At 37.2% G+C, this 27,193-nt stretch overlaps 1 protein-coding gene across 1 annotated transcript in view; it reads left to right on the forward strand.

The window, feature by feature from the left end:
- Positions 1 to 26,973, forward strand: part of lepr (leptin receptor) — a 34,562-nt gene extending 7,589 nt beyond the window's left edge. The window contains exons 4-21 of the mRNA XM_059341896.1: positions 1,840 to 2,067; positions 5,997 to 6,126; positions 6,637 to 6,827; positions 9,842 to 9,990; positions 12,077 to 12,218; positions 15,643 to 15,803; positions 15,933 to 16,029; positions 16,772 to 16,871; positions 18,096 to 18,310; positions 19,193 to 19,347; positions 19,646 to 19,799; positions 19,973 to 20,055; positions 21,063 to 21,276; positions 23,801 to 24,007; positions 24,096 to 24,173; positions 24,638 to 24,731; positions 25,111 to 25,186; positions 25,889 to 26,973. Of these exons, the coding sequence (XP_059197879.1) occupies positions 1,840 to 2,067; positions 5,997 to 6,126; positions 6,637 to 6,827; positions 9,842 to 9,990; positions 12,077 to 12,218; positions 15,643 to 15,803; positions 15,933 to 16,029; positions 16,772 to 16,871; positions 18,096 to 18,310; positions 19,193 to 19,347; positions 19,646 to 19,799; positions 19,973 to 20,055; positions 21,063 to 21,276; positions 23,801 to 24,007; positions 24,096 to 24,173; positions 24,638 to 24,731; positions 25,111 to 25,186; positions 25,889 to 26,836 (3,422 nt within the window). The 3' untranslated portion in view covers positions 26,837 to 26,973. The remainder of the gene's footprint in view (positions 1 to 1,839; positions 2,068 to 5,996; positions 6,127 to 6,636; positions 6,828 to 9,841; positions 9,991 to 12,076; positions 12,219 to 15,642; positions 15,804 to 15,932; positions 16,030 to 16,771; positions 16,872 to 18,095; positions 18,311 to 19,192; positions 19,348 to 19,645; positions 19,800 to 19,972; positions 20,056 to 21,062; positions 21,277 to 23,800; positions 24,008 to 24,095; positions 24,174 to 24,637; positions 24,732 to 25,110; positions 25,187 to 25,888) is intronic.
- Positions 26,974 to 27,193: the final 220 nt, after the last annotated feature.

Here is a 27,193-nt window from a genome sequence, read left to right on the forward strand (position 1 = left end):
CTTTTTCTGCCTTGTTTAAGTTCTCCTTCCTAAAAAAATATTCACATCCAGCCAGTTCTTGTTTGGGGTTAGCAAGATTCAATTCAAAATAAGGTTGTCAAAAAGATACTTTTATACTTTTTCAATATAATGTGTTTAAAACGATAAGCCAGCAGGACCCCCCAAGTAGGGGGGTCCTCATTTCCTCCAATGTCGAAAAAAAATGTCTTCCTGGTGACAATCATAGTTCATACTAGTTATTGAAGGGAACATACTGTATATGATACAGTATATTATTCATGCAACAGCCTTAGTTCTTTCTTATAGGTGCTATTGATTAATTTGATCCTAATCAATTATTTGAAAATCTTAAATCGAATGCACTGTGCGTGCATCATCAGTGTGAGAGGTTTAGAGGTTTTGTGAAGCTGTGGTCCTGGCAGGCAGACTCTGTAAATGTAATTATAAATGTAATTCTTGATATTCATAATGTGTATGAGAAGATTGGCCTTCTTAGATGGAGCTGTAAGTCTTTAAATCCTTTAATCCCTGCTGCTTTTTAAAATATTATTGGCAGTAGTGTAAGATTAATTTAAGCTTGGAGCTGAAATTTCTGTGAAAGTTGTGCCCAGGTCACGATGTGTAAATCTGTTTAATCTCTAGATACACAGAGATGACATTTATTGTGGTAACGTTGACAGATTTCCCCTGTGCAGCTCATGTGCTGTCAAAATGAAAACCAGTGTACTCCTCCAGTGTAGCCGTTATCCACTCCCCGTTATCAAACTGACATGATGAAGTTTAGTCAATATCACCTCAGGTGGAGATAACAAGGTCTTTGTCCATCCCTCCTGCTCTTTCTGTTATTCTGACTCACATATAGACAAACAGCCATCAGCTGTGACCTCTCTTTAAATACAAGATGTTTCAGAAAGATCCATTGATATTGCAACATTTTTTGGGGAACAGAAACAAATACTATAGTAACACTCTCATAAACGTTACTTTCTTCCTTACCAGTCCTGTCTTCCTGTTTATTTGACAGGGATAGGTACAGTGTACATCTTTTACACTATGAAAACTTGTGATAGATAATTAAGTTATGTTTGATTAATAATAAAGCACTTTGCTGATAAGGGGACACATGCCGGTATGTACCAGAGAAGTTTGGGCAACTTTCTATTCTATCCATTTAATAAATTGCCAAGACATTTTTGATCAATTTATACTGTCATCTTATCATTATCATCTAACCCTTATGGGTTAGGGCTAGGGTTATGTGTTTACTGTATTTAAGAGTAAACTTTTATGCCTCTTCAGTACACACACAAAACAGAAGCCCACTAATTATTCCTCACTAATTGTGTTACTATACAACAAAACCCCTGCATTCTCAATTACGTTTAGAGGGAAACATATTTTCTCCTGAATAAAGGTTGCAGTTTTAAACACCTGGTTAACATTGTGAAACAGTTGCAGTTTGGTTAGGTTTTGGCAACAAATGTACTTGGTTAGGTTTAGTAGAAGATCATGCTTTAGGTTAAAATAAGTCGGTTTGATACGTAAATTTCAGCCATCCACCCTGACCTCCTTTCTATGCTGCTTATGTGGACTTTGATTAGAAACCTATTTGTAATATGTCAAAAACAAATGTAATCTAGGAGAAAATATGTTTCCCTTGAAACATAATTGACAATGCAGCATTGTTCTATGGGAACATCATTTTTTAGCACAAAGTTTTATCCTTGGTAAAGATAAAAAGAGCAGAATACTGTAATTTGACATTTCAGATTTAGACTTCAAATATAAATACCCTGTGAATACTAATTTATCTTAAATTCCTTGCCTCTCTGTGAGCAGGTGCTCAGTGTTTGCAGCCTGTTGAGGGAGCCTCCCTTCATTCAGGTGTCCTGGACCTCCCTTGGCAGGATGAGCTGTGCTGTGACTCACCTTCAGCCCACCTCACTGTGGAGGGAGACAGCACACACATTCCTGAGACAAACCGCTCTGAATCAAACCACCCACACTATCCCCTCTGCAGCTTCAGGAGCTCATCCACAGAATCACGTCCTCATGATTCCTCTGGCGGTAAGAGTTTATTCAACACTGACATCAAAAAGGTTTCTTAACAAAGACATTTTTAGCTTAAGGCGTGTCTCCTGTCCTGGTGGTTAAGGCTATGTTGAAATCTCATATTTTACTAGCTAAGTTTCACCCTGGCTTAAGCAAATAAACCGTTGGATATCATGCAGAAATCTGCAGTCGAAGTCCATCTTATCAGTTTTCTAGAACTGCAGCAATATGATTGTGAATTTCCAGACTGAGGCTACTCAGTTCAATTAATTTAAATTATATTTTTGCACCTAATAAGCCGGATTATCTAGCAATTATCTCAATGCACATGCACTGTTGCACCTCTTGGTTCAGTGCTTGAATCCAGGACTTTTCACACTTGTATCAGTGGTAGATGTCTACAAAATGAGAAGAAAAAAAGTAGAAGACCAGTTATTTAACAGACAACTTTTTGCTCATACAGTAAATTCAATAATTCTTTCATTTTTCGTTTGGAAAATCTGTAACAATGAATGATGACATTAACTTTAGCCGAAATTAATACATTCAGTTGCTTCAATGGGGTTGTCATTTATAGATGTGGGCCCACATACTGTATAGCATGCAGAACATGTGTTTCTCCTGCACTTTTAATGCATTTAAGGAATATTTAATTTGTATATATATTGAAAATCTATATTGAAAAGTAACTAAACAGGCCCATTTGGAATTTTGTTGTTGTTGTTGTTGTTTTTCCTTGTTTTTTTTACGCCCAATACCAACATTTGAAAAATTCTTGTCTTGTCTACCAAATTTCGACATGGCAACTTTGTTTGGGAAATATTGGGTTAGGATGGTTAAAGGCACAGTTTACCACTAATATTTAATAATTAAACCATAACGAACAAAGTTCCCACATGAAACAGTGTACAACAAAGTCTGTGGACTATCTTGGGTTTCCGGATCGTGATTTCTGGAGAGAGACTTTTACTGTTTTTATTTATTCTGTATTTATTCTGTATTCATTCATTTTTTGCCATATAGCCAATATCTCCAACATCAGTACAATCTACATTGACAAATATACAGGGATACAGGCAGGACCAAAGATATGTATTTAGGCATCTTATTTTAAGGTACAGATATGGAAAGGAAACTTAAACACCTGGTTAAGGTTAAAAAAATGCTATTTGCAGGTGTCTGGCTGGATGTAAACTCTGTGAAAAGCATCCACCTTCTTGACTTCCATACCTTTTATTTCTGCCGTGCTAGACAGAGTTTTCTTCTTCAAGCATTGGCATTTAAACTTTACAATGAATCATGAATTGAGGAAAAAATCTAATTTAGGGTTTAAGGTATCTTGATGAATGAGTCACCTTTTTGTTTGTGCTCTAACAGACTGATGATTTTACACTATTCAATGCTTGACTTCAGACAAGATGTTCAGCACAAACATCAGTCTCTTTTTACAAGAAAACATTTAAGAGATACCCTTCTGATCCCGAGTAGCATCAGGGCATCTGTGTGATGCTGCTCACCAGAACTAACAGCAGGGTTAATGTGACAGAGCCTCGTTATTCTTCCTGCAGTGTCGTCACTCGTCGCCGATAGAGATGCCTCTAAAGATCAGCCTGACAGCCTCATTACCCTTTAATGGCTTTTCAGCGTGCACCCCTCCTCCAGGCCTCACATCAGTGTGAGTCTTGCACTGTCAATTCACAAGATTGTCTGGCTCACGAGGATTCCCTTTTATCAGCATAACAGAATCACTGAGCTGTTTCTCCCCTCCTTCACTTATCCAGGAAATCAGTCAGTACCACTGTTTTCTAGCAAGAAGAGAACGAAGGAGAGTTTAAAGAGTGAATGGGGGCGAGTTCAAGTGAGTGATGATTAAGACATACTCTCTTGTATTGTCAGTGTGGAGGTGAAGATGGAGGTGAGGCAATATTGAGACTTGAGGGAGGTGAGGAGGATTTATTCGTTGCATCGATCTGTGAGGCAATGTGACACATTCAAATCTATGGTGATTAGCTAAGACCTTCCAGCTTTATGTCTAAGCAATGAGAATCTAACGGTGAAGGTAAAGGCCTACGCTGTGCCTCCTGGCTGCTTTATGGCACCTTTTGTTGCTGCTCATTTTGCTTATTCATGTTTGCTTTTTTTCACCAAAAACATCTTCAAGACAGTGTGGGGTAAAGACTCTAGAGATTGACCTAAAAAAAGTGTATTAGGTAGCCAGGACCAGTTAAATGTTTTAATACTACAGATGATCATTCACACACTGGTGGTTGAGGCTTACCTTGCTAATTAACATTCATACATTGATGACATGGTCTGGGAACGAACCATGACCTATCCGGCCTTAGGCGACCGCTCTACCAAATAACAGCTAAGTATTTCACAGACGTGTCACCCTTATCTGAATACACAATTTGATGAGAATTTCAATTTTAAGTTTACAATACGATTCTATTTTTGATTTCAATATTTTTTTTCAGCACTACTACTGAAAATAATAAGACATTTAAACCTTAAAAAAAGTCTAAAAATGTGTATTTAAAGGCTGCAACTGGTCATTATTTACATTATGAATTAGCTGATTTAAAAAAAAAAAAAAAATTATTAATCTAGTCAAAATCCCAATATTAAACTGACAGCAATGTAAGACCAAAAAAAGCTAATTTTCATATTTGACAACTGGGGAAAAATATTTCACTACAACAATACTTTCATTTTTAATCAATTAATTGCAGCTTCAATTAATAGTGCAAAACAGCAACACAATAGTCATAGATTTTGTTTCCGTCAGTTATGTTATGAAACTGCATGTCGGGGATGCATGCAGGAGGTGCTGTGTTGTTGTAGAGACAGTTGGTTTCACCCTGTACCTTATATTGGCAAATATTTGTTAACACTTTGCTGAGAGTTTGCATCATTAAAAAATAGTGAGATAAAAAGCTATTGTAGATTTTGGACTTTTTATTGACTTTTGGATTTAAAATGCTCTGCCACTTTACCATTATTAGACTTGCAAAAATCAGAAGATCATTTTGCCCTGACAACTGTCATTCACATTCCCATTGAGGGTGAGAAGGGTTCAGAGTTCAAGAATGAACTTCTGTTATAATTGCACCATTCAGGTACTCATCATGAACTGCACTTTGCTATAATTATCATTGTGAATGTATTTACGCACTCAAATTAGCAAGTGAAAGTACGATAAAACACATATTGAGACTAACAATTGGGGCTGGGCAATTATTCAATACAATCATTTATTGTCTTTTATCATATTGTAATAAAAACAAATATCAAGACAAAATTACATCTTCTGATTTGATAATAACTAGCACTAGGGCTGGGCGATACTATATATCACGTAAACAATATTATAATGCGTGTTTTATCACAATGTCAAAAACCAACGGCTGAATTGCGTTACAGCAAAGTTTACATGATTTAGATTACGCGTTACGTTTATGGCAAAACTGGAGCGAACCATAGAGGTGCTGAGTATGAAGCATGTAAAAATTGGCTTTACGATGTAATTATTTTAAAAAGAAAATGTATTAATTGCATAACCACAAAACATGCGATCTCCTGATATATATCATTATTGAGATATGAAGAAGATTTTGGCCATGTCGTCCATCCCTAATAGCAATAGTCTAAAAAAAAAAAATATTTCTTTCCAGAATAATTTCTCCAATTTCTTATTTTGATCATTTAACTTCAGAGTTTCCCTTTATGACTACATTTCCAGGCAGCAGTCTTACCACCATATTGCTGCTTGCAGCTATAATATTCAATCAGTTTATTTCTATATCAAAGGCTTAGTTCTGTAAATAAGAAGCTAGGCCGTTTTCCCAGAAGCCTTCATTTGACGGTCAGGGTCGACTGGTGTAAATGTCGTGTGGAGCTGACGCTAATTGTGCCACTAACATGCATTTCTGATTGCTTGTTAGGGACCTGCTTGGACATCCTGTGCAGAATTAATGAAAACTGGGAAAACTTAACATGTGAACTTCAGTCTCGTGCTCCACCATCAACCACGCTGGATGCTGGCCTCATGGCAGTTAGTTTACAGCGTCTTCTGTGAGTATGAAGCTTCACCCTTTTATTATTTCTCTTGTTTTTTCTTTCCTGGCAGGTTTTTGTGTGTGTGTGTGTGTGTGTGTGTGTGTGTGTGTGAAAGAGTCTGTGTGTGTGTTTGAACCGACTGCTCAGTGGGGGGTTAAGTATGTGTGATCAGCAGAGGAGGAAGCTACGTGATATCGCACAGGCGCAAGTCTTTTATTGTGGCGGGAACAAAGAGACCAATTCACCACTGATCAAACAGACACTTAATAAGAGATGCCGGGCACTGTGGTCCAATTAATAGCTATTCTGCAGCTTTCGGTCATCTTATGCACTCTTCAGCTGCAGATAAAGGTGTCTGGTTGTCCTGGTGTTATAGATATTGAAACGCTTTTTATCCAGGCAAATAATGTCATATTATTTAGGTCTTTTAATGATATTTAGTTTTGATTCAGTGTTTTTAAATTCAGATCTTTTTTCACTGAGAAAACAGAGCAACTAAAGTTTGTTTTTCTATCCATATCTCAGGTCCCAGAAAGACGACGCAGAGCTGGATGATGGGAAATTTGCACCTGATACTCGTGTTGTCTGTGAGGCCGAGGATTCCTTCATGTGTTCAGTCGCTCTCGACGCTACAACAGGCTTTAACATCGTGTTAACTGTCAGCATATCCGATGCCGTCGCTCCGCTGATCGTCCTCAGAATACCTGCCCGACCTGGTAAGAGAGGAATGTAGTTTTGTTTGATATGAGTAGGAGGGTGGAAGAATACGTTTTTGCAGAAGGCAGGGATGTCAGTTTTCTCTATGGACTGTAATGCATTTTTAAGTATAGGCTGCAATATATATATATATTTTTTTACTTAACTGGCAAACTCTTGCTCCACTGTAGCTAGAGTTATGGCTGTGCTGTAAGAGTTGCATTTTGGGAAAAGTATAAAATTAGTGCTGTTGTACCTAGAGCTAGGACGAATGTAAAACTGTAGCTACGCCTGAGTAGCCAAATGGTTTCAGCTCATGCCATGTTACCACAATATCCTACTCATTCCTGGTCTCTGTCTTTTAACTGTAAGCTAGTAAGTCAATGACTTACCGAAAAATGTTTTATACTATGTAGAAAGGTTTTTTTTTAATTTATAGGAGTTTATGTAGAAGTTGTAAGTTATGGCATTATTAAACTACAACCTGGCAGCCTAAAACTTCTCCTAAAAGTCTCAAATAGCTCTTTATTTAAAAGAAAAGCCCCAAAAAAAGGAAATAAAATATAAAATACTTGTGCGGTGAGGTAGAACTACAGGCCTATCTAAAAACTAAAAGAAATACCTATTATCTAGTAACATACATGTATTTTAAATGTCTAATCACAAATTAGTATTAGTAAAGTATTACAAGATGATTTATTGATCACTAATTATATCTTTACAAATCATAAACTCCTTATAAAGTATGTCTCATTGAAAAGTTGTACAGAGAAAAGTTAAAATAATTTCTCAGGTCGTTATTACATAGCCCTTTTGAAATGTAAAGCTTTTAATTTGAAGACAATACATATATATTCTGCTATTTTTAAAGTGCTTAAGTGTGACCTTATCAGGATAGCCTGCTGTTTTGCAGTAAGTCATAAAAAAAACACGTTTCTCAGCAACTCACTCAATTACCAGCATTAGATCCCTGAGAATAAACTCAGACACGTACGAAGACGACACCGGGATCGTTAATGTTTAAAACAACGTCCAGCTTCAAAGTGATGAATCTGAGCAGATAAGGAGAAAGAGTTTTCGTTTAGTTTTGACCAGCAGACGTGACGGGAATATGTAGCTGAGAGCAGCTGGGCCATGGCCATGTGTGTGTGAGAGAGAGATCTCCACAGTGATAGAAAAGGACTTTCCATGTGTTTGTTCAACCAGACCTTTGGGTTAAACTGACAGAGCAGAACAGAAACTGAGTGGTTACATCGTGTCTTACCTCTTCAGTTTAATGTTGTTCATCCGGTCTGTGCAACAGTTTCATTAGAAAAGCCCTTAGTCTTTTAATTGGTCTTCCTGAAACTTACCTGCCACACTTTTAAAAAAAAAATTAAACTTTTGATAATGATTTAGGGTTATAACTGTGAAAGGTTGTCCTGGAGAGAACAATCAATTGGCACTCTACTGATGTGTTTTCTACTATACTGTACTATACATATTCAAAGATGGCTTTTATGAAAAAGAAAATATAGGTTTTGAGGAATAATAATAATAAGACATTTCAACCTTTTTAATAAAAAAAAAAAAAAATTAATCTAGTCAAAATCCCAATATTGAATTAATAGCAATGAAAGACCAAAAAAGCTAATTTTCATATTTGAGAACCTAGGGAAGAAAATACTTATTTCACTATTAATCAATGAATTGCAGCTCCAATTAATAGTGCAAAACAGCAACACTTAATAGTCATATATTTTGTTGCCGTCAGTGTTTTTCTAAGATATTTGATAAACATGTTATGAAGCTGCATGTCGGGGATGCATGCAGGAAGTGCTGTGTTGTTGTAGAGACAGTTGGTTACACCCTGTACCTTTTACTGGCAAATATTTGTTAACACTTTGCTGAGAGTTTGCATCATTAAAAAAATCCTGGCAGCATGGAGAACAAACAGTTGTTTGACTGCACTGTTGTTTTTTAAAGGCTAAATACCCACAAATATGAATTGAAGCAGCGTATTATGTGAGATAAAAAGCTATTGTAGACTTTTGACTTTTTATTGACTTTTGGATTTAAAATACTGTTAATGATATAAGTGAAGCCTTATCTTCATTTAAACATCAACATTATGAGTGATGCTTTAAACTAGTCAGTACAGTCTTTATAAAAATGTCATCTATAACATGTGAACCCTATGTAACAGTCATGTGTTATCATATTTAGAAAGTAATGAATGTTGCCTTTTAAGTTACATGTTTACCACGATGAGTTCTTCAGAAGAAAGTAAAAATCTCATCTGATGTGAGAACCGTCTGGAGAATAAGTAGTTGAGCTATTACTCATGGTGCTGAGTAATCGCTTCTCTCCCAGGAGGCATCTTTGTGGTTTTATGAGACTCAATTATCTCTTTCTGTATTTGTCATAATTGAGACTGTCTCACTTAATATAAGCCTGATCCACGCCTCTTTAATCCACCTGAAATGGTCATTCAGTCAAAACATGAAGCTCAATAAGGCGCACAGATGATTCCTGCAATATTAAACATCCCCAGCTATATGCTTTGATTCATTATTAGCTGACATTTAAATGCATGAGCTTCATATAGTATATTTAAAGACTGGAAAGGCAAAGAGAATTTGCAGACAAATTGAATTATATTCTGTCAATACTTTTCACAACCTCCAGATGTGATTAACTTATTTATTATTGATAATCCTGGTGCATGGATAAGAAGAGAATTGCTCTTCGCTGCATGAAAATAAGAAATCACGGCATGTTTGGATGTGCAGTGCTGTTAAGTCACGTTTAAGTTAATAACCAAGCATGTTATAAGTGACCTTAAGGCTGCACAGCTGATCCTTAAATCTCTCACAGATGCTAAACCCAGATATTATCATTTCATGAGCAATAACAGAAAATCCTCTAACTATATGTACATTTATTATAATGATCCATAGGATTTAGTAACCCTTATTAAAATGTATATTAAATCCGGATCAAAGTCGCATTATGAACAGCAGTGTTTGTGAGACAATTGGTTTGTTTTCTGCAGTGAAGCCAAGCCCTCCAGTCAACCTGTCACATGTCCAGACCATTGAGGCAGAACTGATTCTACACTGGGACGACCCGTCAGACTTTGGTACCGGTCCACTGAGATACGAAGTCCGACACTCCTCCAACACCACTCGTCCCGCCTGGCAGGTAACACTTGTGGTACCATGTTTGAGTTGACTGCAGCACCAATCATGTGATCTAAAAACACCTGTAGGCACTGTTTTTAAAGGGTTTGCAAACTGTTATTATGGTTATAGATCAGTAATAAGCTATTAATACTAAAAACATGTTGGTTTCCAGATTGTAAAAAAAAAAAACCTTTTCTGGTGCTTAGCCTTTCTTTTTGGTAAAAAGTGCTTTTACATTGTACAGGTTGATCTCCCATTAGTAAAAGCTCATGACCATCTAATCTGCAGCTATATATGTTAAGTCATTAAAAATGTCTTTAATGCATCAACTCTACCTGTCAAACCAGAAGTTGCTCTCAATAATACCTTATAATTATTCTATAAAGCATCTGTAGCCTCACGCAGCAATTTATGAATCTTTATTCCTTTTATTTTTATTTTGAGAACCATTTTTAAATATATATATATATATATATATAATTATTATATTATATAAATATTTAACTATATATATATATATATATATATATATATTTTACTATTTTATCAATAAACCTTGTTAGGACACATTTCATGCAACTAATAATAATAATAATAATAATAATAACAATAATAATACAATAATAATAATACATGAGTTTAAAAAACAACAAAAATATTGATAACAATAATAACAGCAACAACAACAAAGTGTGCCTTATTATAAAGTGGTCCTAAATGTCACAATCTTCTTTTTAATAACAAACTGACAGAAGCCTCAGTCATGAGCTTTATGCTTTCAGTTGGTTTCAAACAGGAAATGTTCGGTGCAAATTGCAAAGAAAGTCTTAACATCAGGTGCAAAATATGCTTTGAAAGGAGAAGTGAAAAAAGTCTGTTAAAGAACTTACAACTTAAAACAAGGCTGTGAGTCACACATACATTTACTGTATTTTCCTTTTAGTGAGGCAGCTTTTACGCAGCACACATTTCCACTGACAGGACAGCGTGTTTATTTAGTGCCTCATACAGTGTGCTTAGTATGTAACAGTGCACTCAGTGTTCAGCAGTGGATCAGAAACTCTGTGAGGTCAAACTTTAATTATGCTGTTTTAGACTCCTATAGGTGGGTGACTAAAATATGGTGTTTCTTCATATATCTTCCACTAGTTTGGGTGTAAATGTCCCTCTTGTTATGAGCCTGTATGCTCATGTTGGCCATATAATAAAATTCCACATAAAAAATGCTTTCAAAGTAGACGGCCCGGATTGGCAGGTGCCTACACACACGGCTCATTTCAGGATGTGTGTTTTGGTAACAGGAACAGTTGCTGAAACACCAAACAGACATGTTGTGACGAAGGATTTGATTCAGTCATCGTTCTCACGTGGAAACACACCCAAATATTACGACACACTGCATCAGACGCACCTCTTCTCCTTTGGCACTCAATTAGAATTATTCAATTTTTATTAGATATTTTAATTCTGCTGCTACAATTTAAAAAAAAAAAAAAAAAAAAAAAAGTGCCATATCATAAATTTGACCTTGAACAAGGGATGGGGATAATTAATCGATGATTGATTAGCGGTTGTAAAGAGTTTGGTCGATCATGTGAAATTTGTGTATTTGTTAATTTTAATTTTATCTATGACTGCGTATTACTTCTCAATGAACTGAAACACGGCAGATCGTTCAGCTAGCATGAATTACATGGTTTTATTTTATCCAAAACTAATTTAAACACCAAACACATTTAAATATGCAAGATTACTGTGAAAACTAACCTCATGCCTCTTCAGGGGCTGAAACATAAAACATTGAACTTGTTGATGTTTTCTTTACAGTATAATCTTACTTGAGTTAGTTGTACGATTGACAGGAAATAGCTTTTTGTCCGTTTAAATTAAAAGTGTTTGTTATCAAAGCAGGCTTTTGTATAGTACTGTATATACATATCTTTTATTTTGCCCATGTATGCATGTTTTTATACATACTCGAGTATGTATAAAAATATAGCGATAATCGATTAATTGATTATTAACGATAAGGCAGGTTGGCAGGTTTCTTCAAAACGACCATGTGCACGTGTGCTTTTGTTTGATTCCCTCTCTGCTGTCTCCAGGTGGTGTCTGTTTCTGGAGAACCCCGGTTGTCTCTGGACCTGAAGGCCAGACTGAACTACACCATCCAGGCTCGCTGCTCCGGCCTTGACGAGCCTCCAGTGTGGAGCGACTGGAGCAAACCTCACCACATCTACCTGGACAGTAAGTTCACAGAGACTGATAAATCCAGTAATGGAAAAGACATCAATGAAGATATTTTGTTCTTTTTACATCACACTTTGTTCAAGCTAAAGGGTGAAAAGCTATGAAAGCTACGTTTTGGTGATATCATTGAGCAGTTGTGAAAAAGCAAAGTATTGCAGCTTTTTAGTGGTTAAATGCCTGACGTGTCAACCAATCAGAGGCTGTGCTCCTGACCAGGCATTTGCGTCACAACTCTGATTTCAAACACATTGCACTCTTTAATAACATGAGTTTGGCCATCCCAAAAAAAATTGCGATGGCGGTGACTGGAGGTGGATAACTTGTTTCTTCTTGATCTGTCTCTGGTTGCTTTCTGTTTACTTATGAGATCAACATTTGTTTGTGAATGTTATAAATGACAAAACATCCAAATGAACAGTGGTGGAAAGTAACTAAGTACATTTACTCAAGTACAATTTTGAGGTACTTGTACTTGAGTATTTCCACATTTGTAACTTTATACTTCTACTCCACTACATTTTGAGGCAAATATTGTAATTTTTACTCCACTACATTTAGTTGACAACTTAAGTTACTTTTCAAGTCAAGATTTAACATAAAATACATGATCAATTTTAAGTTATGAGACATTTTTTAAATTAAACCTCATAACAGTATATTGAGTCGTTAAAATGAGCGATATCTTCACAAAATTAAAATGTTCCTTACATAAATGCATCAATAATAATATATTTGGAATATATAAGATAATCTGAGTGGGTACATTCTGCATAACAATTACTTTTACTTTTGATACTTTAAGTACATTTTGATGCTGATACTTTTGTACTTTTACTGAAGTATGTTTTGAATGCAGGACTTTTCTTTTAGTGGAGTAATTTCACAAAGTCCTAATACCACATGTATTAAGACTTTTACTTAAGTGAAAAAAAACACTGCTGAATGTTATGAAACTCGACGTTAACTGTGTTCTCTCAGAAGTGCAACAGCTGAACTGAGCTGAGGGCGATTTTTTTGTTTCTGAAAGACCTCAAATCAGGTAGTGAGATTACATAATTGCACCTTTTTGCAATGAACTCGACAAGCTCTGATGGCTGCAATTCAACGCTCATCACTGACTGTGGTAGATGAACAAACGACCTCAATTATCTCTCAGGTGGATTTATGTCCATGCTAAACTATTAAGCTCATTAACTATTAATGAAGAACTGATTCCAGTGTGGTTGATGTCGATAGATTCTGTCATACTGTTAGATTTGTAGCTGGTCACAGGCCTTGAGCACGACCTCTGAGTCAGTGGCTTGAGAAAAAGAAGAACGTCACATGCAGCAAATCTGTTCAGAGAGCTGAACATGAAGCAGCCATGCAGGTGGAGAGTCTTTTTAAAAATCATGAAACTGAGATTAGAGACATGAGAGTGATATGTAAAGGTCTCAGGTTTGTAGATTGGAAACCCAAGAATAAACACAACCGGAGAAAAAAGACTGGTCTCAATGCAGGTGTTTATTTAGGTCACAGGTAAAGTTATACAGCGCTGGTCTCAGGCTGGCATTGTTCATGCAGGATCCCAGTCAGAATGAGCCCCAATTTCTGTAATAATTCACATTTAATTATTCTTGGGCTGAGCCTGCCCTGTACAGAAAATGGACATACACGCAACCGAGTTCTATTGGCCGGTTACCAATGACGTGGACAGGCCAGCAGCTGTCCAAGTCTCGTTCCAAGGTTGTGATACACAATGTGTATGTGTGTGTTGTTCTTACAGGCGCGTATCTATGAGCTACAAAGACTAAACATGATAATTGGTGCGGGAACACATTTACATTTAGTCATTTAGCAGACTCTTTTATGCAAAGCGACTTACAGAAAAGGGAACACAAACCAAACTGCGCTGTCTCAGGTCTGTCTGTGGGAAAGACGAAAGCTACAGTGGAGAAAAACACATTGGCTATTTGCGTTCTTATAAATATTAAAATATAACAAATAATTGTTCACATAGTCTCATGTTGTCGTAGCTCATGTTGGCTGGTTGTCAGTTTGTGTTCTGCAACATCAGCCTGTTGGCTTTAAACAACACAGCAGACCATTAGAGTCCAGTAACTGTCTGGGCTTTGAGTTGCCATTAGACGTCTGTGTGCATGCCTGCTCTTCACTCTTTTCTGTACACATGTACATGTTGTGTTGCACTTCTACTCTGAATCACATGAGGAAACTTGGCAGAAAACATGTCTGTGTGTCACAGGGTTAAAAGTTTGTGAGACTCATCAACTCTGAGTCATCTCATTGAAACGAGCTTCAGAAAGTTAACTTTAGTGCAGATCAAATGATGACAGGAAGAGAAAAACAGCAAAGTAAAATTAATTAAAAGTTTTTTTTAATGCATATCAGCTGTAAAATATGTTAGAACAATAATGACGCATGAAGTAGTTTTCTTTGTTGCGCTCTTCACCTGTTTTGCTGATGAGTCATATTTCTTTTGTTTTCTTTTGACTCCAGGCAGATATTTTGGTTGGCTGCATCTGAAGAGGTGGTTAGACGCCCCTCACACCCTCACACTCTTTTCAGACCAGGTCCCAAACAAAGAAAAATATGTTTTGTCTACATGGAAACTATGACTGACTGACAAACGAGACAGGCATTTGTTGAACTGATGGTCTTTGTTTTATTCTCCTTTATTACTTTTAAAGTTCATCCAACTTTTTGTGTCTTCATTCCTTTTACTACCCACCCTTTTTGGATGCCCAAATATGAAAGCTTATAACAGAAGAACTGAAAGGCTAAAATGCATTTATGAAGTTTAATTTGAAATGTAACATCTTTCAGTTTTTGAAAATATGCTTGTTTTGCATGTGGCTAAAACACAACTTAAACTATATCATCCATAGTGTCATATTTTAATAACAATGTTAGGACATGCTCTTTATAAAATTTCAGAACCAAACAAGGTATGCGTTAACTACTCAAAAGTATGCAGCTCCCAAATTAAACACCAAAATTTGGAGAAAAAAACAAGTTTCATGAAAATAGTTGCAGAAAATAGTTATGCTAAACAGGAGATGGAAACATGCAATAAGTTCTGACGTGGCGAACATTTAACATGACTCATCAACTACTGAAGACTTCTCTCCATTATCTCTTGTGGATGGCTAAAAGTTGTCCGATTAGCAACCTCTTTTTGTTGTTGTTTTTTCTCATTCGGCAATCTCTTCTTCTTCTACTGTTTACTGATATATTAGCCTATAGCACCACATTACACTGCCATCTCCTGACCAAATTTGCTCTAAACCAGTTGATGGAAACGTCCCTAATTTATTTAGAAATTTAGCTTCAAAATGTGATTATACATTAATGGAAACACGGCTACTGTTTTATTTCCGTTTTTACTAAATCAAACCGTGTTGTGGTGTTTTTGTGTGTGCAGCAGTGAGCTACATCCCTGAGAAAGTGGTGGTGAGACCCGGGGAGAACGTAACGGTGTATTGCGTGTTCAACGACCACAGCCACAACGCCAGCACGGCCATGTGGATGCTCAACTTCAAACAGCGGCTTCATCGCAGTCAGTACCACCCGGTCAACCAGTGGGTAAGGGAAAAAAAACTCCCCCCAGGACTTTTGTGTGTTCCTGGGAACATTGAATGAATTTGCTGTGTATTTTTAGGAAAGTACAGTTTATGTAAATAAATAATTGGTCTGGCTTTTTCTTTCTCAAAGGTCAGCCAGATTACAGTGCGTCCCTCGGAGACTCGGATGTATGATCTTCTGCAGTGCACCCAGTGGACCATCCCGTACAGCCAGATCTATGTAGAAGGTGAGCTTTGTTGGAACATTTTTACTGCTGTTTTATACACTTTTGTCCAGCACTTTGGTCAACTTTGGTGAGTTGTTTTTAAATGTGCTTTAGAAATAAATTTGACTTGACTTGACCCTTCACAGCAACATTACAAACACAAATATACCATCAGCCATCATTTATTCACAGTTTAATACAGTATATGCAGTCATGGAAAAAATTATTAGACCACCCTTTTTCTTCGATTTCTTAGGTACATTTGTTTGGACAAATATAATGATAACAACAAAAATTGCTCATAAGAGTTTAATTTAAGAGTTGATATCTAACCATTTTCCATGGTTTTCTTGATAATAACCAAAATCATTATCAAGAAAACCATGGAAAATGTCTAGATATCAGCTCTTAAATTAAACTCTTATGAGCTATTTTTGTTATTATCATTATATTTGTCCAAACAAATTAAAATGAACAATAAATTGAAGAAAACAAGGGTGGTCTAATCATTTTTTCGATGACTGTAGATGAGCTGTTTCTGTAGGGAAAGTCGAACATCAGCATTTCATCTCTGATGTTTTGAAGTTCCTGGAAGTACATTTTGTTGCGTCATTTTTCTGCTGAAGTGGACAAAGACAGGAAAGAGAGTGGCGACATGTGACAACTCAACAATGTGAACCAAAATAATCCCCATGCAGAGGCTATCTCAGGTGAAGTTTGTTATTGTGAGCTAAATGTAAATGTTTCTCCCTGCGTGTCACAGGAGCTTTCATCGATATAAAATGTGAAACCAACGGTGATATTGATGGTATGGACTGCAGCTGGAATAACACACAGTGGACTAAACCCAACTTCAGATCCAGGTGAAGTTTTTACAGTAACTACTTCTATTTAGTGTATTTTGTTCAGATGTTTGTGGACGCTGTGGCATTGTTAGTGATACCTCAGAACTCAGCGTGCTGAAAGCTGACTGAACACATTGTACCGGGAGGCACTTTTACTGAACACACCCTGGAAATAGTTGGGGGAAGTGATTAAGGAAGTTTATTTCATCAGGGACATATAAGTCAATGACAGAAAGACTACTGACCTCAATAGAAATAGAAAGTCTCTCCAGTTTTCAATGAGGACTGACAGAATGATGTCATGTTTGTTTTATAACTCTTGTTGCTTACTATTGCAGAGGCCTCTTGTGCAACAATGTTCTATCCTTTACTCCTGGTTGAACTTTTCCTCTAATTCTCCATCTGTTTAAAAAAGATGGAAAAAACATCATATAAAGCATATAAAGATGTGAGAGATGTTTTGCTATTTTGAAGTGTAGTTTAAGTATAAATGCTGAGTGAAAGTGTTCTGGGAATGTAGCAGACGACATGGTCATGCATGTTTTAAACAATTCTCCAGGTTAACCAGACTTTTTTGGCAGAGAAAATCAAAGTTAATCTCCAAACTGTTGTCATCACAGATTACCGATCTACTCCCTGACTGAACTTTGCAATGAGTGATTATTACAGACTTTTTGTTTGCGCTCACTTGCAGTTTTGCCTTCAAATTTAGTGTTTTGGATAATCTGGCTAATATTATATATAAGATCAGCGTTATGTTATTAGAATGCAAAAAGTAACTGTTTTCCATTAAAGTTAGAGGGGGGAGACATAATAATTAGAATTTTAAATATTTTAAAATGTTAAAAAACAACAACAATATGCTATCATGTATATGGGGAACATTTTACCATTATTTTGTTTTTAAAGCAGAAAAGAGGAACAGCATAACAGTACAGTGAAAGTTATGTGTTCCAGCTGTTTAACTATGGACTCTACATCTCATTTGCATGTTTGATATTTAAGGAAGTCTAAGAGTAAAAATTTGATGACTTTTTGTTACTCTAAGAGTTTGAGTCAAAAGTTGACTTGTGTGTGATCTCTGCAGATAAATAAGAGACTACAATGTTATCACAACCAACAGAAACAATACAGCGTTTGAGCTGAATGGATCAGTGTATAAAGGGGAAAGACAAGACCTACACACTGTAGGAACAACATGGCAATATCTTCAAGGACTCTTTTATTTTTTTCTCACACCAGGTGGGCCGACCTGCCGTGTGACGTGATGGAGGAGAGAGAACGAGCGGGGGAGAATGTCGGGGAGTTGGGACCCTCCTGTCTGCAGGTTCGAAACAGGCAGAAAAGCTGCACCATCCATCCTCTGAGGATGAACTGCTACAAGCTGTGGCTGGAGGTGCCGTCCCGACTCGGCCCTATCAGGTCTAAACCCGTCTACCTGTCGCCCATAGATTATGGTGAGCAAGATATATTCTTTTAAGTTTTGTTAGAGCAGTTATACAAAATATCAGTCTGTTACAAAGCATTAATTCAGGTCACTAAGAATGGAACAAGTACAAATATTGTGTTTTTAAAGTATTGATGAAATCTCTGAAGTTGAAAAGGGTATTTAAGAAAACTTTCTTGTCTATCAAAGTTGAGTTGCTTATTGTCTTGATGCCAATTCATGTGTGTTTTCAAAGTAAAACAGCTAGTAGAAAAAATATATATCTAATTATATATATAAAAAATATATCATTTTTTCCAGTTTAATTGAGATGTTCTAGAAAATCTGAATATCTGAATGGGATATTTGGAAAATTTTCTTTTTTAAATAAATTAAATAGCAGTTTTTAAAGGCAAATGGGTGTTGATCGTCAAAGGAAACCATTGCTGCATTATCTAGTCATACAGGAAGAGTGGTGTGTTTGAATAGATCTTTTAAATATTGAGGTCCAAGTAGTATTTATTTCTTGTTCACAGGACTTAAAATTTGATAATTCATGATAAGGTGATGCTAAGAAATACAACCTTGATTCAAAAAAAGAGACGCTGAGTAAAACGTCAATTAAACCCTGCATCAAATTCAGAATCAGTGTATATATTCAAAAAAAAAAAAAAACTCCCAGTTTGAGTGTTAGATATCTTGTCCCTGTGCTGTTTTCAACTGTTAATGCGGATCGTCTGTGTCATCTGTTAAATGTACAGTGCTGTGAAAATGAATTTTCCCCTGGGGACAATAAATCTAATCTAATCTAATCTATTTAATTTGCAAATAATATATATTATATTATATGTTATATTTGTCTGTTTTGTTCATGAGACGAACTCACTCTTCCTCATTGCCATTTCCCCTGCAGTGAAACCTCACACACCCACTAATGTGAAGGCAGTGAGTGGGAGCAGTGGGTTCCTGATGGTCACCTGGGATCCTCCGTATCTGCCAGGCGACGGGCTCCAATGTCAGTTTCGGTACCACTCGTCCTCCGCTCTGAGAGCCCAGCCGGAGTGGAAGGTCAGCTCGACAAAGGCTTTACATCCAATTATCTTTCCAAAATGTTCTTGTGCTTGGAGTAGGATGTTTATATATTATATCGAGAACAAACATATTAAAAGTTCCTCTGGTCCAGGACCCGGCTGGTAAATAAGCCCCATATTTAAAGATGTCCTGACATGAACTCAACTGGTCAGTTTGACATGATGTGAAATGAGCTGGTATGAGTGGCTAAATGGATGAAACAGATGTGTCCTGCACATATCAGATATTTTTCTATTTCCTGTGTCTAAATTGACCACTGAATATGTGCCTGCAGGTCCAGAGTGCAGTGCGTGTGCCGTGGGCGGAGGTCGCTGTGTCGGACATGTGCAGGGTGTATGTGGTACAAGTACGATGCATGCATGCCAACGGCACCGGCTACTGGAGCGAATGGAGCGATTCGGTCTACTCCACGCCTCAGAACAGCAGAGGTAAAGCAGGACAGCTTTACATTACTTACTCTTGTTTCCTGATGCAACCCTTTAAATCACACCTGACCTTCTGATTTTTAGCTCAAATGGAAAATGGCCGACACGATGCACGTCATGCCACTAACACAGAGGTGAAAGCTGTCATGTGATGTAATTGTCGGTCTTCCCCTCAGCTCCTGAACGTGGACCTGATTTCTGGAGAATCCTTCAAGATTATCCATACAGGAACCAGACTAATGTCACTCTGCTGTTTCAGGTACGCAAACTAAAATATTTTTCATTCTATATATAAAATATAAAAGTTGGAATAATTTTGTTTTCAGACACAATCCTCTCTATATTTTGGTTTCATTTTCATTGTGACATGTTTGGAAGAGATTGGTTAATAAAATTTTTGAGAAGATGTACACTTTATCTGTCAATAATAAATCACTGTCGCAATCATTTAATGGAAAGGGGTAAAACATAATTTATTCCAACTTTATTCCAGAATTATATCTGAATATATATATATATTCAGATTTAATTCTGCATTATTATGTTCAAAATGTACTAGACTTGTACTAATGTACTAGACTTATGATCTATTATTTTTGGAGTTGTGTACTTCCATTATCCCAAATTTCAACTATTTTCAAACCTAGAGAATCGTGTCATTTTAATCAAAGTAACGGGTTGTTAATTTGGTTTCTTTTCAATTGTGTCATATCCCCTTTGAGCATGCATGAGTATTGTGGTTGTCAGGAGGTGCCGTAAATATACTTCTATACTACATAGAGTTTTGAGCAGTCCGTGGCCTAGAGGTGAGAGAATCGGACTTGTAACCGGAGAGGAGGGGAGACCTCTGTGAATAATTCGGCCTCTTTTAAACCTCTTATACCTTCCTTAACGATGAACACGGAATGAATCTTAACCGGGAGAAGCTACTTCACATCGTCACCACACCTTTGTTATTGTTTTATTTGAGAGAGCCCGAGCTGCAGAAAATTACATTACGAGGGTTGCATGTTAGAATCCGGCCTGGGTTCTTCTGTGTTGAGTTTGCATGTTCTCACCGTGTTCTCCGGCTTCCTCCCACAGTCCAAAAATATGCAGCTAAGGTTTAATTGGTGACTCTCAATAATTATCCGTAGGAGTGAATGAGAGCGTGAATGGTTGTCTGTCTTTATGTGGCAGCTCCAGGTTGAAGCGAGGGCTTCTCGCTGTTTCCTTGCTGCGATTGGCTCCTTTTTAGACGTGGTTGACTGTCTTTTCTTTTCACAGCATCTTCAAATATCAGGGCGCTCTTACTGCGTTGATGGATTTATTGTCCAGTACGAGGCCTCAGGAGGCTCTGTGATGAGGGAGCAGATCGAGCTGGCGTCCTCCTACAGCTTTGAGTGGAACCAGGTGCCTCAAGTGGTGACTGTGGAGGCGTACAATGATGTGGGGAGCTCCACTAACAACATCAACATGAGGCTGGAGCGACAACCCAAACGTGAGTGACCTGAGATTTTCAGTTACTGGATGACAAATAATGAAATGTATGTTTTTTTTCATTCCGTTTGTTTTTTGAGGATCCACAAAGTCTCACATTAGCAATACCACATTAGTGCTGCGGGATCACACTTACAGTATGAAGAAACTTAACTGTGCTGCAAAGACAAACAGTGTTCTGTAGCAATTTTAAAGCCTCTTTTGTAACCTGAAGTCTCAAGGACATGTAACAAATGACAATAAGTGACAGTGTGTTTGTGGACAGTGGCCCATGAAAATACAAACAATCATTTGAGTTGTTGTTAAGATGATCTGTCAGTTACTTCAGTCAACAACAAGATTTGTCAAGAAAAGAAGCCAAACGTTTAAATTAGAATTAGAATTAGCTACACCCCTAGTGTATTTAACCTATATTCAAAAAGGAAAACATCATTGAGATTACAAAACCCGTTTTAAGAAATGAATAGAGACAGCAGCAATAACAATGAGTTACAGAGCAATAACACAAAATATGCTGCAATTCAGAATTCAATATGTGATAATAAAAACATGAAGAGTTTTTGATCAAATCTAATTAAAAGATTTAATCTTAGAAACAACTTCAGAACAACCCAGGAGTTGTCTCAAATCATAAATACTTCTAAGAGGAATATAAAACAACTTGATGAGACAAACACATCGAGATTGAAGTGGGCAGTAGAAGGAGCAGACACTTTCATTTGGATTCTGTAACATGCTCTTATGTTCCAGTAAAGATATGAAAACAGTAGCTGAGATCAAAAGGGTTTGCAGCATTATTGCACTGTGAAAAGAAGATGGTGCAGGTTCCAATAAGGAAGATGAAATCCAGGCATATTCATAGTCAGTGCTTCACATATGTACTGTCAAGAAGAGTAACTGGAGTGTTTCCAGGAAGGTGCTTTTTCCATTTTTTTTGTTTTTCATTTCCTCTGAGAAATGTACTTCTCTAAAAACATTATCTGGTCTATCATTTTTAAGGTTGTTGAGCTGAGAAAATGTTTCTTTTTCATTATTTGGACCTATTTTTAACCATTGTCTATTAATTTGTCACTATGACCATGACCTTAAAACACATAACAGAAAAATGACATAAACAGCCGTCCATTAGCACATAACACTTAAAACACATGTCTCTGGAGAGCACATGGAAGAGCTAATAGAGGCTGTGCTGCCATTAGCTTCAGTGTAGTAAAAACTATTAGCAGCAATCCAACAGTGTGTTTTCATGTTTCTCTGCCATCACTCATGATTCAGGGGAAAGTATTTTCATTAAACTACTTACTGGCAGGTTAAAATGTTTTTCCCTCTCTGTCATAGATTGGACAACAGAAAACTGTTTGTGAGACATTTTCCCATAAGTATTCAGTGAAAATGTTTTCAGTGTTATTAGCAGCTAAACTAAAGCTGATGATAATACTCAGTAGAAGGATTAACTGACCTTATGTATGTATGCAGCTGTATTTGTTTTGTTTCTTTACTCGTCATAAGTTGGTAAAATATGCTACTCAGTTGAGTTTAGTTTAGTTTAATCCCCATTAGCTGCTGTAACAACAAGTGTCTGATCTTCCTGGGATCCACATAATGCATTCACAAACAAAATAAAAACACATGACACATTTGACAAAACAGTAAGACATGATTATTCAAAACCTGTCTAGTACATTAGAAAGCTTTACATCATTTTAAATCATTTTAGCAACTCTTAGAGATCGAAAGTGATTGTTCAGCAGCACACCTCCTCTAATTACCAATAAATAAAGGGATAGATTTATACATTTATTTATAAAAAGCTTTTTTGTTTTCTTTCATTCCAGATCAAAAATGTATGATATTGGCTGCAATGTCAGTAATCAGTATATTTTTCACTCTTAAATCTGTATCAGTATTGGCCTAAAAAAATACCATATTAATGGTATTATACCATACTAATTCATTTCAGATTTTTTGAAAAAAAAAGGCTAAATCAAAACAGAACTTGTTTAGTTTCTCCATTTTCCTTATTGAAGATAACACAGTCGCCCATAGAGTTGTAATAATTTTTCTTTTCAGACATAATCCTCTGTTAATTGTGGTTTCATTTTCATTGTGACAAGTTTGGAAGAGATTGATTAATAAAGTTTGGAGAAGATTTACACCTCATTTGTCAAGAATAAACCAAATGGTTGCAATCATTTCATGGAAAGGGGTAAAAAGAAAAAATGTTATTTCAACTTTATGGGCAACCCTGTACTATTTCAACATTTTATTGAAACATTTTTTACTACTTTCTGTGGTCAAAAATACTGAACGTTTTTTAACTTAACAAAAAACACTCGACTCATACTAGAATAACGCTCTTTATCACCAATAAAACACCAAATGAGGGATTATTTTTAGCTGTTTTAATCCTGCCAGTAGAGTTAGAGACACAGAGAGTAAATCTTAGTTTGAGTTCCGTTTGTTCCTCATGTGAAATATCCCTAACAGCACTGTATCCGCTCTGTTTTGTCCTCTTTGCTCTGCAGGCCGATGTGTGCGTGCGTTCAGTGTGTTGGTTATCAACAGCACCTGTGTGTCTCTGTCCTGGAGTCTGCTGGACAACAGCTCCGTGCCTCTGTCCATGGTGGTCCAGTGGTCTCCACAGAGACAGCAGGACTCGGATCATCACAAAGGCTGGAGTGGAGAAACTTGGGCCAGGCTGCCCTACACCGAACGCCCCATCCATCTGAGAGGTAACCTTTTCTCTGTCTGCTCTTTTTGTATTATTAATTAAAAGTGGTGTGTGAACTCCGCCAACATTTTTTCAATGTGTCGTCTCAGGTGATTTCTTTGGCTCTGAGGAGTTCTACTTGTACCCTGTGTTTGCTGATGGAGAAGGGGAGCTGGTGTACGCCACAGGTATGCTCCAGTTTACTGGCTTTTGTATCAGAATCATATTTAAAGTCAAAGTCAAAATCAGCTTTATTGTCAATTCTTCACATACCAGACATACAAAGGAATCGAAATTACGTTTCTAACTATCCCACGGTGAAGAGAAGACATTTCTAATACTTAAAATAAACAGTAAAGTGAAGTGCACAAGCACAACAAATAACAAACAAACAAACAGACAAACCTATCCTCACACTAAAGTAGACAATAAGTAAAGTGCACAGTAGATGAATACATTTAAAAATAAACAATAAGAGAATAAGAGTTCACAGTGTGAATGTAAGAAGTAGCAGCAAAGGTAAAGTTAGAAGTTGTAATAGTGCAAGACAGTCAGTATTAGCAGCAGAAGTTTTCTGTTGAAGTATTTTAAGATGACACAATACCAGCACTCTTACAGTTATTAATCATAGGTCTTTATATTTCTGTTCCAGCCACCAGAGGATATCCTGCAGCTTACATGATGCTGATGATCATCTCCTTTCTCTCCATTGTCCTGTTCGTCACCCTGATCCTCTCCCAAAACCAGTAAGAAGTTGACATTATTATCAAAGCATTTGGGGTGTAATAATGCTGCAGCAGGAATATTTTATCTTATGCAGAATGTTGCAAATGTTTTTTTGCATATTTATTCTTGTACCAGGTATTAATTGTACAGCATCAGTCTATATTGAATTAGTTTTTTTTACCCTTTACACCTGTAAGACGTGATGAATGGAGGGAGTCCCTCAGGTGCAGTCTAATTTAAAGAGCAGAGACACTGACCATGGAAAATGTCAAATGTTTGACATTTAATAAGTCACAGGGGTGTAATAACTTCATGTTAGCTGAATGGAGGTGGGGAAAGAGAGGGAAGGAGAGAAGAAACCGAGAGATGAATCTGAATATCTGCTCCATTTCTCTCCAGGATGAAAAAGTTTGTGTGGAAAGATGTTCCCGATCCAAACAAGTGCTCCTGGGCCAAAGCACTAGACTTCAAAAAGGTGAAATAATTAAAAAAATAATGTGAAACAACAGCCATGTTATTGATCTCTCGCCTTTCCTTTAATCATGTCCTAACAAATACAAATGTGTTCTTTAATGCCTGCACATTTACTCTACGTTTCTTAACCAATTTGGATCATAATGCACTCCCTGCAATGTCTTTTCTTTGTTTTTATATATCAGCTAATTCTGGGAATCTTGAGGCAACTATTAGGTGTTTTGACAAAAATCCTTCATTGATTACATGGTTAGAAAAAGGAAAATAAGAAACCCTGGCATGATTTTTTTTTCTTCACATTTTAAACGTCATTTAAAAACTTTTAGATATTTATGATGTTATTGCTCCAAAAAATAAATGTAAATCCTCAAGAAATCCTGAATCCTTGAATAAAGTGATCATCAAATTCAATTCTTTAAAATTAAATGAACTTTCTATATTGCATGTAACTCGTCAACCAAACAGAAATATATGCAGGGAATATATTAGTGCAGCCTCTATCTGTACTGTGCAGATATATCATGTTTAAACAACAAAAAAATATACATCCCTAACCCTAAAATAACTACTTTTTATTTTGATTTTTGGGATTTTTCTTTTAACTTAATGCACAATTATATCCAGGCCTAACTATAGAAATCACCTTGCAAAACCTTAACACTATATCTTTACATACTTCATCTTTATTTTTCATGTCTTGTAGGCTGACACCTTTGACCACCTGTTCAGACCGCCAGAGGGCCTGTCAGCCTGGCCGCTGCTCCTGCCGTCTGAGAACATTTCCACAGTCGTCTTAGTGGACAAGATCGATCTGTCGGCTCTGACTACAGCTTTAGTCCAAGCCCCTCTTGTGTCCTTATCTCCCAACCCAGCCACTGCCTTATCTATCTCCATCCCTTCAGGGTTTGACTCAGAGGTCAAACAAGCCCAAAGCACGGAGAGCGAGGTGTCCCTAAGTGGAGCTTCTTCCTTAGCCATTAATATAGATGCTTTAACCAGTTTAAATCAGTCACAGCTTGTGGATCCCACAGAAAACCAGCCTCCACGCAGCTCTGACAGCTCTGCTCAGTCTTCAGTCACATACGCCACCGTGCTGCTCTCCGATCTGAAGCAGGAGCAGCAGCCCATTCATCTCTACAAGGACGGTAGTGGCAGCAGCTCCAGCGACGAGGGAAACTTCTCCGCCAACAACTCAGACATTTCTGGATCTTTCCCCGGTGGCTTGTGGGAGCTGGAAAGCTGCCGAGGGGGAGAGCTGGACGACCCGCGTCGCTCCTGCTCCTACAACTCTGTGGAGGAGCTTTCTGAAACGTCAGGGCAAGAGGACGAAGACGAGGAGGAGAGGCGAGAAGAGAAGGACTTGTATTATTTAGGAATGGACTATCCGGCAGAGGATGAGGAGAGCGAGGAAGACGAGGAGCAGACAGAAGAGGACACGTCTATCGAGCTGCTTAAAAGTGTAGTTTTGAACAGAGAGGACTGTTCTGTAGAGTCGCACCCTTTGCTTGGCCCCGAGGAGTCAAACGAGCTGCTGTCAGCACGTGGCTTTTCGTCGCTGTACCTGCCTCAGTTCAGAACTGCTCCATGCACGAGGCAACTCACAGCTCAAGCACACGATGGCAGCGGTGACTCTCACACAGACTGCATTTAGATAACAATGTACGCCTTTAAAATCCGTCCTGTTTTTGACTAATTCAGATGTTACCAAAGCGGATTTTCACGTTCCTTCAGACATATTGAGGTGTAGAGCTAAAAAAAAAAAAAGTTAAAATACCTCAACTTGTGTGATTGCAAATTGATATTCATCAATGCTGCTATTGTGTTCTGTGGGAAAAGACGTCAGAAGGGCACACGCCTCAGTTAGAGGGATTTCTTTCTTTCTTTTCTGGGCTTTAAACCCAGATTCTACTGTGCCAAACTGCTCCTCGCAATCAGTTACTGAATCAGGAGCACCTGCTGGGAAAACTCGTTCAAATGGAGGTTAGGCTGGTGGAGTAATGCACAGAGA

The sequence above is a fragment of the Centropristis striata genome, chromosome 9 (genome assembly GCF_030273125.1).
Source record: "Centropristis striata isolate RG_2023a ecotype Rhode Island chromosome 9, C.striata_1.0, whole genome shotgun sequence".
NCBI classification, from domain to species: Eukaryota; Metazoa; Chordata; class Actinopteri; order Perciformes; family Serranidae; genus Centropristis; species Centropristis striata.